At 41.2% G+C, this 16,881-nt stretch overlaps 2 protein-coding genes across 4 annotated transcripts in view; both read right to left on the reverse strand.

The window, feature by feature from the left end:
* The window catches only part of CSE1L (chromosome segregation 1 like), a 35,000-nt gene extending 26,599 nt beyond the window's left edge, over nucleotides 1-8,401 (reverse strand). The window contains exons 1-3 of one of the 3 annotated variants that reach the window (XM_077831824.1): nucleotides 8,271-8,401; nucleotides 1,647-1,742; nucleotides 718-860 (exon numbers count right to left, since the gene is read on the reverse strand). In XM_077831824.1, the coding sequence (XP_077687950.1) occupies nucleotides 718-860; nucleotides 1,647-1,731 (228 nt within the window). In that variant the 5' untranslated portion in view covers nucleotides 1,732-1,742; nucleotides 8,271-8,401. Of the gene's footprint in view, nucleotides 1-717; nucleotides 861-1,646; nucleotides 1,743-3,598; nucleotides 3,663-6,130; nucleotides 6,151-8,270 lie in introns of those variants that run through there. The other 2 variants (XM_077831823.1, XM_077831826.1) reach the window with 2 other exon arrangements.
* A 3,191-nt stretch (nucleotides 8,402-11,592) lies between these two features.
* The window catches only part of ARFGEF2 (ARF guanine nucleotide exchange factor 2), a 59,809-nt gene continuing 54,520 nt past the window's right edge, over nucleotides 11,593-16,881 (reverse strand). Inside the window, exons 38-39 of the mRNA XM_077831605.1 lie at nucleotides 15,672-15,789; nucleotides 11,593-15,333 (exon numbers count right to left, since the gene is read on the reverse strand). Coding sequence (XP_077687731.1) covers nucleotides 15,157-15,333; nucleotides 15,672-15,789 — 295 coding nt within the window. The 3' untranslated portion in view covers nucleotides 11,593-15,156. The remainder of the gene's footprint in view (nucleotides 15,334-15,671; nucleotides 15,790-16,881) is intronic.

Below are 16,881 nucleotides of genomic sequence, written 5' to 3' on the forward strand. Positions count from 1 at the left end.
GGGAATTCAGCATTTAGCTGCCAGGTATACCTACAAAAATCTCCCCACATTGTCAGGGTTGATAGGTCCCAAATGTAGTTGTTTTATTCATAAATTAAATTTCACTACAGCTGAATATTTTGAACAAAGAACGCTCCAGGATCTCCAAAATAAGAACAATTTTAAGTTCCAACATCTCTGTAAGTGAGAGACTAAAACGATATAATGCCCATGTGTGGACACTCTTTAAACTGGTTAGCTTAAGTCAGTTACAACCTGACCTAAGCTAAACTGATTTAAAGAGCGTCTGCATACAAAATTCTTTTGGTTTATATCAATTGGTTTACAAAAAAAATAATCAAACCTTTAGTTGAAATGAAGCAACTTTGTGTTTAGACCAGGCTTGCACTACTGTCTTCTGTATTTTTTGCAGAAATGTGAATGTCAAATGCTATATTCTTCCTTCACCATTTCATTATCCTGCTCTATTCTCATGATTCAGCAAGGGAGTGAAATTAACAAGAATCCTACTGTCTTCTCTCAAGCTTCAAGAACCCAAATGTTGTCAATTCCTATCCTATCAATAAGTCAAGATCTGTACTTGTTTTCTGAACGATCCATCTATTATCTCTCAAAGCACGGGTATGCAACATTCTCCATGATTACTGTTCACATAAGAATAGTTTACTGCAAAACCTTATATTACATTTTATCACAACTATTCACCAAAATACCTACAATTCTCCAGTTTCTTTTAATATAATTCTTGAAAGTTACAGAGGCACAGACTTTGATGACATTATCTTGCGACTTTTCCAGCAGCGTTAAGAGTAACAATGGGTAATTCTGGTTTCCTTCAACTGATTCGAGAAACTTCTCCGCTGTAAGATAATATGCTAAATTTAACAAAAAATGCATTAGCTTTTACACAGAGCCCTATCATTCTTCAACATTGAAATAGAAAACAAAGCACCATTTAGTAATTAGACTAAATTCATGAGTGTGACTCTCAAGAAGAGAAGTATGTAAATAGAATGCATTTTTATTTCAACACAAATTGACAAATATTAAGTAATAGTGGTGCTAGAGCGTTTCCCAAAAGTTTTGAATGCAGAGCGAGCTGTGGAAATATTGCATCCTCACCATTTCTAAAAAGCCATGAACTCCCAGCAGCAAATCCCAGATTTTTAATTAGCATTATCCATGTTTGGAAATAGCATTTGCTTCTTTTCATTAACAACCATATGAAGATATATAAGATAAATTTGAAATTAGGAAAAGAAGGGAAATGGAACAGAAGGAAAACAGGGAGAAGAGTTATGGATAGCTTTTATTTACACACTTTGTCACAGGTTCCTTAAAAGACTCAACTCCTTTAGAAACTAACCCAAAACAGTTTAAGGCAGGAAAAAGATCACATCTAATAAACTGCAGTGGCAGTTCAGGCAGACAGAAGAGCTAAGCAGATACTATGCATAGGACTGGCTCTAGGCACCAGCAAAGCAAGCACGTTCTTGGGGCAGCACAATTCCAGGGGCGGAATTCCGGCCACTTTTTTTTTTTTTGCTTGGCCAGTTATGGTCTCAGAGCTTGGGGCGGCAAAAAAACCTAGAGCCTGCTTTAACTATGCTTTTCAGCCAAGTGCTACGCATTTTTAACTATTTTACCTGGACGCCGTATAGAAGGATCTGGGTCTAGTGTCTTCTTTAGATATTCTGTTAAAGTCTGTAAATTGGCATCACTGAGCTCCATAACTGCAGAACCTAAAATGCACAAAATATTTGGTTAAGAATTCTGAGTAAAAAATGGTTTCTATGCAATCTATTTACCAGCCCAATAGGCTGTGCACAAAATTATTTAGGATTTACATTTTCATTTGAAATTTCAGAAAGTGCATTCATCACCTGTATTATATCCAAGCAAAGCTGATGTGAAATTAAATATGTCCCTAAAGCAGAAAGCATGACATTTTTCTCAATTATGTACGACTGCTAACAACTATTTTATTAGTTAGCCGAGCACCTAGAGAATTGAAAACAGAACAGTTTTAAGTTCTTTGGAGAGTTGACTCTTGTTTAAAGGCACATTACAAAAGAAAATGCTGGTAAAAAACATTCAATATAAAATTAATACCCTCTAAACAGAAAGCTGTTCCAAGCCGAAACCAACCTATGTTACTCTTCCTCTCCCCTCATTGTCCTACACATATTTTCAGGTTCACCTCAGTGAGCTGTTACCTTCACAGCTTAGTTGAGATCATACAAGTGACAATATCATCACTCAACCAGAGTCAAGACACATTTCAATTTTGTTCAAGCTCTTTTTCTCCCTCTCCTTTTCCCAGATTGGTCTATTTTTCTTTGCTGTTCCAAGCAGCACTTTCTTATCCTATTGTTTAGGCAAAAATAAGATTGGACTTCAGTGAGCCATCCTTAGACGTCTTCCTTCTCAAAAAGGAGATGGTTTTAATTGTTGCTGCCAACTGAAGAATGTATAATCTGCTATGAGAACACACACAGGCACTTTTCCACTGGAGTATCAGCAGATACTACTACAATCCAAACCAAAGCCTGGTGTCCCATTTTAGTATTGATCACCAAGCCACAGCAACTTCTAACGTATCTACAAATGCATTCAGCCTCCATCTTGTTGAGCTAATTTTTGCCTGATGGTATAGTATGTACTTATATGCCATTTTAAAGGGACAGTAACGCCACAGGAGTTTCATTTACCTTACTGTGGGCAAGTATGAGTGTGACCACTGCATGTTGTAAAAGCATAGAATCCTGTCCCAAAACAGAAAGGTCAGAGGCATCGCTTTTCCCTGCAGTTTTCAGCTGACCTGACTATAATCACATTCACTAGCTCATATCAGCTAAAAAAATCCTACTAAAAGGTAATATTTAATATGAGACTTTACCAGCTCCATGACAAAATGCCCTCATCCACCATTACCATGGTAAAACAAATATTTGATGCATCCATAATTAAAAATTACTTACTCCAGCAAGTATAATTTTGCAAGGCCAGGGAATCAACCAATACATAAGTCATTCAGTTTATCTTCCAAGCCTGAATGAAGTTCAGTGCTCATGAAATAAATGGACTGGAAATACTAGCTAGGGAGAGCCTGGCCAAGCAGCTGTATAATATAGATATGTAGATACACTCCACCCTAATTAAACTCATGTCACTTATGAATTATATAGACTTGAATACATGGCTGCAGTGGTAAAAACTGAACCCATAAAACACACACAGCCCCTTTCCCACAATCCCATGGCGGATGGAATTTATAGTAACTACAAGAATTGTTGCTGATTTTTCATCTTTACAACTTGTTTCCTCTATTTCTCGCTCCACTACTCATCTACTACTTTTGTCCTTTTTCTGTTACAATCAGGAAATAAAAGACACTTTAGCCAAAAAAATCCTGACTTAAGATTCCATTCCCTTCACTCTCAACCTATTTGCTTTCTAATCAGAGATTTTCTTCTCTGGGAAACTGTAGGTTGAAACAACTTTGAACTCAGATGACTATGCTTTCCTCCTCTGAGCTCAGAGCAGGAGTTTAGAATTTCAAAGCCCTTTCAGTTGCATCTGGCATGTCAGTCAGTACCTGGTCCTGTATGGCCACAGGAAATCCCATCTCTCAGTCTCTCTTATTTCCACAAAGATAGAATGGGCTTTTCTCCCTGGAGAGCTTACTATAAAAGTAACAGAAAAACCTCAAACAGAAAGAAATTGAAGTCTGTTTTCACAGTCCCATTTCAGACATAAGAACACAGGAATGGCCATACTGGGGTCAGACTAAAAGTCCATCTAGCCCAGTATCCTGTCTTCCGACAGTGGCCAGTGTCAGGTGCCCTGGAGGGAATGAACAGAACAGATAATCATCAAGTGATCTATGCCCTGTCACTCATTCCCAGCTTCTGGCAAACAGAGGCTAGGGACACCATTCTTGCCTATTCTGGCTAATAGCCATTGATGGACCTATCCTCCATGAATTCATCTAGTTCTTTTTTTAACCCAGTTATGGTCTTGGCCTTCACAACATCCTCTGGCAAGGAGTTCCACAGGTTGACTGTGTGAAGAAATACTTCCTTTGTTTTAAACCTGCTGCCTTGTAATTTAATTTGGTGACCCCTAGTCCTTGTGTTATGAGAAGTAGTAAACAATACTTCCTTATCTACTTTCTCTACACCAGTCATGATTTTATAGACCTCAATCATTATCTCCCCTTAGCCGTCTCTTTTCCAAGCTGACAAGTCCCAGTCTTATTAAACTCTCCTCATACAGAAGCCGTTCCATACCCCTAATCATTTTTGTTGCTCTTTTCTGAACCTTTTCCAATTCCAATATATCTTTTTTGAGATGGGGCAACCACATCTGCACACAGTATTCAAGATGTGGGCGTACCATGGATTTACATAGAGGCAACATGATATTCTGTTCTATTATCTATCCCTTTCTTAATTATTCCCAGCATTCTGTTTGCTTTTTTGACTGCCGCTGCACACTGAATGGATGTTTTCAAAGAACTATCAACAATGACTCCAAGATCTCTTTCTTGAGTAGTAACAGCTAATTTAGGCCCCATCATTTTATATGTATAATTGGGATTATGCTTTCCAATGTGCATTACTTTGCATTTATCAACATGAAATTTCATCTGCCATTTTATTGTCCAGTCACTCCGTTTTGAGAGATCCTTTTGTAGCTCTTCACAGTCTGCCTGGTCTTAACTATCTTTAGTAATTTTGTATCATCTGCAAATTTTGCTACTTCACTGTTTACCCCTTTTTCCAGATCATTTATGAATATGTTGAACAGGACTGGTCCCAGAACATACCCCCAGGGGACATCACTATTTACCTCTCTCCATTCTGAAAACTGACCATTTATACCTACCCTTTGTTTCCTATCTTTTAACCAGTTACCAATCCATGACCATTTATACCTACCCTTTGTTTCCTATCTTTTAACCAGTTACCAATCTTCACTCTTATCCTGTGGCAGCTTACTTTGCCTAAGAGCCTTTGGTGAGGGACCTTGTCAAAGGCTTTCTGAAAATCTAAGTACACTATCTCCACTGGATCCCCTTGGTCCACATGCTTGTTGAGCCCCTCAAAGAATTCTAATTGATTGGTGAGGCATGATTTCCCTGTATTAAAACCATGCTGACTCTTCCTCAACAAATTATGTTCATCTATACGTCTGACAAATATAGTGTCAACCACCTTACATAAATAATCCCACTGAAATTAATGGGCCAATATCTGCTCCAGCCGAAGGACAATGAACTCATTCACATAAGTATTGTGAACAGATGCTCAGTTGGTAGCTGTGGTGCTATATAGCCAGCAACTTTTTTCCCCTTTACATTAATACACACCAGGAAGCCGTAATAACGTATCTTCTTTTACAGACCACAACTTAAGCTAGAGAGAGTAAAAATGATTTTGAGTTTTGACCCAGGCTAGTGTCTATGCTGACAGATGCTAAAATAATTCACATATTAAGGAGGGAAACAAATTAACTGAGGGCAAGGATTACCGTGTCAGAAAAAAGGAAAAAAAACCCAAACATTTCTCCCCACTCCACTTTCATGGAACACTACAAAGAACAGGGGCAGGCAAACTTTTTAGCCTGCGGGCCACATCAGGTTTCTGAAATTGTATGGCGGGCCGGTTGGGGAGGCTGTGCCTCCCCAAACAGCCAGGCGTGGCCCGGCCCCCTGCCTCACCCACCCCCCTGTTCCCTGTCCCCTGATCACCCCCGGAACCCCCAACCCCTGAGTGCTCCCTGCCGCCCCATCCAACCCCTCCTCTCATTCATGACTGCCCCCCTCCCCCGGGACCCCTGCCTCATCCAACCACCCCTTCTCCCTGACTGCCCCGGAACCCCTGCCCCCAACTGCCCCATCCAACCCCCCTCTCCTTCCTGACTGCCCCATCCAACCCCCCCTTCTCCCTGACTGCCCCCCTGCCGCCCCATCCAACCCCCCCTCCTTCCTGACTGCCCCCCCCGGGACCCCTGCCCCCATTCAATGCCCCATTCTCCACCTTCTGACTGCTTGGACCCCTGACCACACCCCCCAAACTGCCCTGCCCTCTACCCAACCCTTCCCCCCCACTTCCTGCCCCCTTACCGTGCTGCCTGGAACACTGGTGGCGCCCACTGGAGCCAGCCATGCCACCGCGCAGCACAGAGCGCCGGTCAGACTGGACTCTGCAGCTGCACTGCCACAGGAGCTTGCAGCTTTGTCACCCAGAGCCTTGCACTGATGGCGCAGTGAGCTGAGGCTGCGGGGGAGGAGGAACAGCGGGGGAGGGGCTGGGAGCTAGCCTCCCGGGCCAGGAGCTCAGGGGCTGGGCAGGAGAGTCCCGCAAGCTGTAGTCTGCCCGCCTCTGATAAAGAACTTTTGAGAATACTGCATTTCTGCTCTAAATTGTTAGATCACTTATCAGGCATAAATTTCATCCCCAGGAATACTTATTTCCTTAATTTAGTGAAAAGACAGTACACGGAATAGCAATTGACTAAGCCACAATACTTTGGAAACAAGTATTAGCTAGGATTTTACCTGAAGCAAGACAAAGTGAGGGCAAAGTCAAGAGGTAGAAAGAAATGCCATGTGCTATGATTTACTGTTCAAAAAACCCATCTTCTCTGCAAACCAAAATACCACAAAACCCACTGTGAGGGAAACGGAAGGGTTTTTCTATCCATGTAGTAAATCCACCCCCTTGAAAGGGGGTAACTAGGTTGACAGAAGAATTCTTCCATTAACCTAGCTGTATGTACACCAGGGTTTAAGTTGGGTTAACTATGTCCCTTGGGAGCATGACATTTCTCACACTCCTGAGCAAAGTAGCTAGGCTGACCTAAATTTTAGGTGTAGCCCAGACCTCAGATGCATAGAAGAGCACGATGCCAATACACGTTGAGGTAATGGCTGTCTCGTGTTCTGGTACTTTTCTCTTCCCCAGCAGCTATTTCACATTCTCTTAACCCCATCTTTTCTTAAGGTTGTAAGTAACCACATTTACTTAAGCAGTAGAGCTCTTGTACCCACTTTATGTTGTAGTGAGCAAGAAAGAGATGGAGAAAAGAAAATTGTTAAACAAGTAGAAGTCCATGCATGTTTTAGAGTAATTAGGCCTAATATGTTTTCCCAATCACCACTACTCCATCATCCATTCCAGGTTTCTAAATCCCCACTTATATTACAGTGCCCGGAGTATTACACAGATTTAAAGATTGCTCCTCCTTCCCCCTCAAACCTTAGCTCATTTTCACTTCTTTTTTAATGCATCCTAGCTCCTCTCTTTCCTTTCAACTGCAGCCAGTAACCAGACATAGAGTTAAATTAGAACAAGGACTAAGTGCACACAAGTATTTTACAGCAAAAGCTGGTGCCTTCCCACGCCTACAGTGCTAGGAAGTGAACCCAGCTTACATCCAGAGAGGAGTGCCTGAGTTTCCTCCCTTTGGTTGTACTAACAAGCGAGTGTTTAGTATGCAGAAAGAAGCGGGGGAGAGAGGGGAAAAGCAGGCAACACAACAGTGAGAGGGAGAAACTCAGTGCCACAGACTTCTGCAGCAAAGACTGAAAAGATCCCACCCATGTGGTGAGGCTTTCTCCAGTTCTCACCCAGCCACCTCCGAAACGCTGCTGTGCAAATCCCCTCCTGTGCTCCTCTACCCATCACACTGCAGTAAAGCCAGGCCACGTGCCCGAGGGACAGGAGAGAGAGAGATGCCCGTAAGGGAAGGCAGAGGCTGCCCCCTTATCCCCTCCCTGCAACAATCGGAGGACGGCGGCTGCCCCCCGGCACCCAGCCTGTCCCCGAGCGCGTGCCGAAGAGGGGGTAGGAGGCGACACCGTCACCCTCAGTCGCTACTGAGGAGTCGGGGGGCCGGGGCAGGCTGGCACCCCAGGCCCGCCCGCCAAGGGGGCGCGCTCGGGGCCTCGGGGAAGAGAGACTGAAGCAGCACCCTCCCTCCAACTAACTCGCTACCCGCCAGAGACTGACAGCAGCGCAGACCAATCAGGGAGGACCTTTCCCTGCTCCTTCGGCCCAAGAACCAACGCTCGCGGGCGCAAGCGAAGAAGGCGGGTCCCGGTGGGCCCAGCATGTTCAGCTGCGCCTCCCGCTGGGCCGCGGGCCCAGAGCCCATCCCCAGTCCGGAATAAACACGGAACCGCCGTGAAAGCAGCGAAAGGGAGCCGCCCTCCGAGCCTCGCCCGCAGGGGCCCTCGCGCTGCGCGCGCGGCTGATCCTCACCTGGAGGGTCTCCCCAGCGGCGGCAGCTCTGAGAGCTCCGGCTCCGCTACACATTCAAACCACGGTGAGAGGGCGCGGCGGCGGCGGCGGCGGGGACGCACTGACCGCATCACGCTACGCGTGCGGAGCTCAGCCAATCAGCAAAGACTTAGCGCCTCGGGCTTGGGCCAATCGGCGACATCTTCGCTCCTGAGGCTGGCCGGCCAATCGCCAGCCTCCTCCCACAATCCATCCAGCGGGGCCGGGTCAGCTCTGCCCCCCTCCGGCCTGGCTGGGCTGCCGCCGCCCCTCATCCCCACAGCCCCAGACGGGCAGCCCGAGAGCGGCTCTAGCGGCCTTGACGGTGGAGCTCTCTTCAGTTCTCGTTTTTCAGCTTTTCTCGCCGACCCCCCCCCCCCCAACGGCCGGAGACTTACATGAAAAAAACACCCCCCACCCCCAGCAACCTGAGAGAGTCTCACCTCGTTCCGTGACACCCCGCCAGAGCGTTAAGAAAAGCAGCAGCTCTCGCCTGGCTCGGTACAAAGCCGTCACTTGAGTTGGTGCCATGCTACTGCTCCTTGCCGGGCAGGCGAGCCCGTGCAATTTACCTTTCTCTTCGGGAGCCGCTCAGGAATGTCCCCGTCTGCAACTCATTTAATCTCCAGCTTCAGGAATCAAGGCCTGCCCCTGTCCCGTCTCTGCTAAGCAGCCAGCCAGCGCTCATCCACCCCCTTAATTTCTACCATCATGCTTCAGGAATAGCTGGAATGGCCTCGTGTTTTTTGTGTGGAAAGATGACTAAGAATTGCATGGAATTTACAAGCACCTGTAAATAATTTTAAAAAAAAGAGGAAACTGACAGCATCAGCTTCCCACTTGTGCTCAACAAGACCATTTAGTTCAAGCTGCCACTGTAAGTAGTATGGTGGGTGAGGTAATATCCTTTATTGGACCAACTTCTGTTGGTGGCAGAGACAAGCTTTTGTGTTCACACAGAGCTCTTATCAGGGGAGGGGAAGAAGCTTACTCAGTGTCACACCTAAATACAAACAACAACAACATATTATTTAGCTTAAACTACTTAATACATTTCAAGGGACCATTCAATGTGAAGGGGCTTGTTAAAACCTCTCCACTCAAAGGCGGGGGGGGGGGGAGAAGTGGGTTATAGATTTTTATAATAAACCATATAGCCCATGTCTCTACTGAGTCACTGATTCTTAATGTCTAGCACAGTTAGAAATTTTAGCTCTCATGCTCATCTTTTGAAGGTGTGTGCAGGTTTCCTTTACAGAGAACTGATAGGACAGATGGAGTAATTGCACTGTAAAATATGTTCACCCACAGATGATGTGATATTTTTCTTATTTTCCTGTGTGAGTTTGAGAGTGTAGTGATTGTCTGGTTTCACACATAGCTTCTATGAGGGCATTTAGTGCACTGGAGGAAGTACCCATGCATCCAAAGCAGCACAGAGGATACTTCAGTCTCACTCTGGGGGAGCTTAGACTCCTGACAACCTTTCCTCATCCCCTTGCCTGTCCCTGCCCCAACCCCTCTCTTGGGACAACCTAGCAAAAGCAGGGCTAGTATGGGGGACCTTTGCTAAAATGGAATCAGTTTTAAACGTAATCATAAAACTGGATGCTATAGAAATCAGACTACACAAAGGGTTTGTATATAGACCACTCTAGTAACTTTACAGCAATATTAAGGAATGCTAGAGGAAACTAATAGCGGACAGTAAGCACTATCTCAACCCATAACATTTTTGGAGAATTATGTCAAAGTAAGATGGTCATTTAATGCACTTCCCACGTAATGTTACTGATTCCACAGACTACTAGACCAAACAAGTTAATGTAATATTTTGTGTGCTCAGATTAAGTGTGCATATTAATGTTCTCCCACTTGCATTAAAAACTCTGATCCCGGGCAAAATGTTTAAGATGAGATGCAGACCCATGGCAACATGGTAGTTTGTGTTACACCCATTGTGGATATTCTATTTCTCAACTCCCATTTGTATGCAATAATTATTACCACCCTGTGGTTGCTGTTACACCTTTAGGTCTCATTTTCCCTGAGAGAGGTGTTTTTCTTGACTCTCCAATTGTGGCACACAAAAAAATCTGTCAGCTAGTGGCAAAATAAGAAGTCAACAGAAAACTAGACTGGCCATAATCTAAAGCTAATAAAGAAATTCACACTTAGGCAAATGACATCAAACTAAGCCTCAGGGTTCCACCTCAGCTGACATTGTGCAAGCTAGGCACCATTTGTCCAATTTGGACAGATAAGTTATGGCCTGAAAATGTTGCAAATCAATGTAGTAGGAAAAGTTTAAGACTATTGTAGAGGTTTTGCTATAATTGCAGTGGTACTAAAAAAGCACAGAAAGGTCTGTACTGCACCCTAATTAAAAAACCCACACATCTATCATCAGATAACCTATGCCTTCTATTTTCTCTTCCTACAGTAGAAGAGATTGTTCTATTTTATAGTTGTGCCCAAAAATATTTTAAATCCATGAACATCAGATGAGTGTCAATGAGGATTAAGTCAATTTGAGTTAAATTTAGCTGAGCATACAGTGCTCATGGCAGGAGCCTGCTAGTTAGAAGTAGCTTTCATAATATATTATTCTGCCTACCCAGGCACTCCTCCTAGCTTCTGAAAAGCGACTATTCAGGTGAGTAGTAGTGTCAGTTAGAAATGATTGTTGTGGAAGTCAAAGTGGTAATATTCTGATTCCTGAATCACCTGTTCTCAACCCTTCCTCTTCTCCCCCTCCCACCAAAAAGAAATAAAAACACTAACAGGTACTCTATGGAATAGTAACCTGGAAAAAGACTCCTCTAATCATGGAAACATACATAAGAACTTATACTTCATTGCTCATAGAAGAATTATAGGAAATTCACAATAATAGAATGGAATTCTCTTGCCAGTGACCACACACACTTAACAAAACGAGATATGAATAGTGGACAATTCTGTATTTGTAAGTTGCCACTGATAAGGAACTGCCCCAATTTAAAGTTAGCACAATTTTTCCTACATATACCATTACATTAGTGTTTCAGCAAATCACTTTGGTTAACAATATTGCATAGGTAACTTTATGCAGATACATCTTGACTATCTGCCTTCTTTGAAAATTTGTCAAGTGTTTTGTTTTGTTTTAAAAAAGCACATTACCACCATTTCTATTTGTTACTCACCATACACCAAAAGCTTTGATGTTCAGACGTCTGAAAACATGAGTGATTACATCTCACAAACTGGATATACCACAAAATAGTTTCACATAAGATTTAATTACTACATTAAAAACCACTTCACTTTTTAAAACTTTATTGATTTACCACCTGATTAAAGCATGGATTATAATAGTATTATACACAATATTTGTATGTAGAAAACTTTACATAGTTTTTATTATATAATTTCTGCTATTCTCTCAAAAATGTATACATCCATTGGGCAAGGAACGCTTTTCATTAAATTACTGCTATTAAATGCACTTAATATGGAAATCTTTAAGAAAAAGTAACTAGTAACTAACAGGCATTTTACATACATAAAACATACATTGTGCACAGAAAGTACATTTTGTTTGAAGTGGCAGAAGTGATTGAAAAAATTTAAAGACATTTTAAGTGAGTTGTACCTTAGAAAGCTAGTAAATTGACTGCAGGCCAAGGATGGAATATTCTTTTAAAACATTCATCAATACATCACTACAATGTTAGATTTTTTAAGCTAGAAGAGTTGTACTAGAATCTTGTTGTGTCTGCATTTTAGAAGCTACAGAAATAAGTGAAATCACATAGGGAGAAAAAAAAACAAGGTTCAATATAACATTTTACTTGCACCATAACAAGCAATAGAAGCACCAAGATGAGGGTAATTTGAAGGTTTATCCTAATCAGCAAACAACTCTCCCACTGTCCACCACCTTCAAAGGGTTCCAGTAAAAAATATAGTAAAATCATAAACATGCAGATACTCCACATTAATACCATTAAATTATAAGTCTACCTGTCATTTGGGGCATAACATTTAAAATACAGTATCTGTGTACTGCACACGGAGGCCTAGATCCTTATCAGAATATGCCAACATGGACCCCTGTTCTCATGCATAGTCCCACTGGAGCCAGTGGGACTCCACACAGGCAGTGGGAGTTTGTGCCAGCAGACCCTGGTTCAGGATCAGAGCCAGAAGGTGATTACTCGGAGTTTTGACTGAGCACTCTTAGCTTTGTTATTATGATGTCCATGGGTTATGGCCTTTCCAAAAGGTACAGAGAAGCAAACAGCTGGTGTAAAATTAAGGGCTTCAGACATTACATTTACTAATGCACCATTCCCTATACAATCAGAATGGTTTTAGAAACCTCTGAGACAGGAATAAGTCTGTTATAGTCTTTCCTCACCGCATACACTACATGGTAAAGCTAGAATGTTTCAGATGTCATGTATGATCAAATATCAATTTTTAGCAGTTTATAAATGGTATATAGACCAATAAAATCCTTTCATAAGGAATCAATCTAAGGAAATAGTCACTCAATCCTAAGGCTGTATTAAAGGCGCTCCAACATTGATAAAGGCTCTTAATTTTATTATCTTGAGTATCCATATATGTACAAAGACATGTTTATTAAAACCACTTCAAAACTATTTTATGTTGAAAGAAAACCCATAATGCCATTTTTGTGAAAGAATTTGGAGAAGAAAATAAAAAACCCAATTCTCATCTCAGATTTTAAGACATTAGTTGTATTGCTTTCATGCTGCCTAATAGGGATAGAAAGCATGCAATCTGAAAGGTAATGTTTTAACAGGAGACAGGACTAAAATCATATACTGTACATTAACAGTGAGAGTGACATTCAAACATGAGAAAAAAATCTAAATAAATAGTCCTATTTATTTTCTTACTGTAGTTGATGAAACAATACAGTAGAAGGGAATAAGTGACTGCTACACTTTACAATGCCACATAAAGGACATACACTGACATCAAATGTAGCAAGTTAGTTATGTGCACTTATTTTTCAGTTTTTATTCATGGTAAAATATAGCCATATATTCTTTTCTACTGAAAGAATTTATATATTTCTAATTTATACTTAAAAGTAAAATCCCAGTTACTTTTCTTTGGTATTAAAATTAAAAAGACAAAATAAGGTAAGTGAAAACCTTAGAGCACTACTGGCCAAAACAAACTACATTCATATAAAGTAAGAGCACCATTCTGACTCTGAAGAAACCCACAAAAAATGAATCCCCATCAAATCCAAAGCTTGGATTTTCCAATGCTATATTCAACTTTGATTGCATTAGCAGGAAAAAAAAAATCTCTATTTACAAAGCAAAAAGCTAAGTACTAAAGCCACAAATGTTTTATTTCATTCAATTAACACTTATATAGTTCTTGTATGCAAATATGGGTAGAACAAACGGTGCTTGGTAACACTTTTTCCATCCTTAATACATTCAAGAAGGTGGCGACTTTCCTCCTACCCCTCCACGTGGATCCTATACTGTCCTTAGAGCTATGGTTTTAAGTCACTTGCAAATACAGATAATCCTATGGCCAGGTTCAATTCTGTTGAACTTCAGTTAAAACTGAAAGTGCATCAGAGGAATCATTGTAACAAGAACACTAGAGTCTGGTCTTTCCAAAAAAAAAAAAAAAAGAAGTCACTAGGGCTAATAAAATTGCAATGTTAAATCACAAGTTTGCTTCTTGGTTGCCTCCAATAAATAGGAATGTATTAGAAGGTGTGTTATAGTGTGTGCTTAAGTAAAAAAATTAACTAAAGCGGTCCTGGTGGGAACTAGACTTTATTTCCCCACGCCGTACTGACATAACTTGAAAGTTGAGGCAATAAAATAACCAACACTGTCAAATTGGCAGTAAAAACACATGTCCTGATATGTATTAAAGAGATTACTTCTGGCTAAACAGACATCTTTGCTACAATATATATATTCAAAAGGAAAGAGGTTGACAAACCAATGTTATTTTTACTTCATCTCTTCAGTGCACATGTTAAAGAAAAATCAAATAAATAACCCTATTCTTTAATTTTACCATCTCATCTAGATAATCAGGCAAAATATAAAAGGCAACGAAGAATTTAAAAAGCTTTCCAACTCTTAATAACTTGAGATTTTTCTGAGTTCATTTGAGAGTATGTACTCCTGACACATCTAAACCTTTCATGAAAGCTGACCTTGGAAGGTTAAACACTGCTACTGAAGTGTTTTAAAATGGCTCACTACATAACCTGCAGGAGGAAAGCCTTTCCCCCCAACTGGTGTATCTACAGCCACTCCACAATAAACTAAAAAAACACACTAACTGTTCTAGTCATGTGTACACAAAGAAAAAAATCCAGCATGATCTTTTGGTGGCCACTAGCCATTGCAGTATATTTTATTATTAACATATGTGCTAACATCACAAGCCTATACAACCACATTCAGTATTTCCAAGAGGAATAATTTCCATTGAGGAATAATTTCCAGAAGATTTATGGGAATAAGCTAGAAGGTACCAGACCAAACAACTGAAGTAACTGATTTGCAGAAACAGAATTAATCATAAGAATGACTAGCACTGAAACAGACTTTACATCTATTATGTTAATTCTGTAGGCAACAACTTAAATAAAAATCACTGAACTGCTGATATAGCTCTATTTTTGTAGGGTGGGCAGAACAAAAATTTGTTTTTCCAAAAATGGCATCTTGATCCAGATGATCTGCTGCTCTCTTGGCTTAGAGACAGATATCAATGACTTTTGTTCCTCCTCTTGAATCCATTCCTTGAATGTAGCATGACTAAAGCTTTGTGAATAAGCAGCAATGGCCAGTCTTACTTGGGGCTACCATGAAGGTGAATGGGTCCCAGTTGTCCGTAACTGCTCCTGTGGTATCCAGATTTTGAACACTACACCTATACGCAGGAAGAACTTCCGTAGCACAGCTCGGAGCTCAGGAATCAGGTCAAACTGCATGATTTCACAGAGGTACGGGTAATAAGTTGAAGCATGTGCTTTAAACTTTTGTGGAAAAAGAATAAAATGACTTAATGCAAGACAAAAATAAAAAGAAAGTTACTCCCATTACCTAGAATGTTACAACAGTAAAACTCAGGAGTTGGCATTGTTTTTCCCAGTGAAGAGAAGGAACTGTCATCAAATGCTCAGGCCACCACTAAAGCCAATTTCTTAACTCTGTAAAGCAGCAATATGATATTTCAGACAATGTGACAGTGCGGTAGTTCAGTGCTGGGAATTTCCTATTTTGATAGCTATACATAGTTAAGTAAAATATTTTACATTTAAATATTTAAAGTATATTTGGATGCAAGTATAAATTATTTCTAGCTTTATCTTACCTTTTCATCACTGATTTTAAGTGTTTTTGTTAAAAGCAACAATAGGAGATTGGTCCAGGCCTCTCTATGGCTTTCTGAATTTACTGTTATAAAATAGGCCAGTGCTTCACTGCACACACTAGGGAAAAAATTACACACATTAGCACAGATAAGGGTACAAGCAAACAAAACAAATCAAGTTTATACACATGTCCCCATCTGTAACAACAGTATTTTGTGTTTAAATGCGAGCTGCACTGAGCTCCTTTTTTTCCCCTAGTTGTCTATCTACGTTTTTAATCAAATTTGTTATTGAGATTTGCTTTAAAAACCTGATGGTGCTCTACTAGCAGAATGGGAAAAGATTTTTTTCCTCAACCTCCCTCCCTCCATACTGAAAATTTTTAAATACATCACTATAGTAATCATTAAAGAGATACCAGTTTGATAGCCCAATGAAGAGAAATCCTTTCCTGATCCTCAGACTAGGTATAGCAGTGCAAGATTCCCTCTCCAAACCAGCACTCCTTTAACAAAGATCTGTCGAGACCTTTTAGGGACAGAAGCGGGGTTTTTGGTCCCTCTGGAAAGGACTGCCAACAAGAGGCACAATCAGTGCCATTTATTGTGGTGATTTCTGCTATAGTGACTAGAAATGGATAGATGTGTCCTGTTACACACACTGATTTAAGAAATCAACTATAAGCCAATAGGTAATGGTAACCAGACTACTGCCAGCCTCAGCTGGATTTAAACTAACAACCTATAAGTTCTCCCTACACAGACTCAATATCAATCCTCTGAGCCTCCAGTCAGCAGCAAATCATCTTTAGGGTAAGGATGAAGATATCTTTATTACCTCTTGTTGCCCAAAGTTCCAAACTGTGATGCAACAGATACCTGAAAAAGTTCACCAGGAACTGGGCTATATGGTGATTGGTGCTCACACCCTACCCACCCCCCAAAGCAGAAAGGCCACATAGTATCCATTCTGAATCGACTTACTTCTGGTTGCCAAAACCCTTTTATTAGAGTGCCCACTTTTCTATCCCTAATCAATTTATGATCCATCTGCTCAGCTACTTTGAATAGCAATATGATTAGTACTGCACTGGCACCCAAAAGTCCCAATCAGGATCAGCGACCCACTGTGGTAGGTGCTCGAAAAACAGTAAAAGACAGTCCCACTAAAGAGACTTCTTGAAGCCCAAGATTCATTAGGTAAAATACC

This window comes from Eretmochelys imbricata, chromosome 13 (assembly GCF_965152235.1).
Source record: "Eretmochelys imbricata isolate rEreImb1 chromosome 13, rEreImb1.hap1, whole genome shotgun sequence".
Taxonomy (NCBI): Eukaryota; Metazoa; Chordata; order Testudines; family Cheloniidae; genus Eretmochelys; species Eretmochelys imbricata.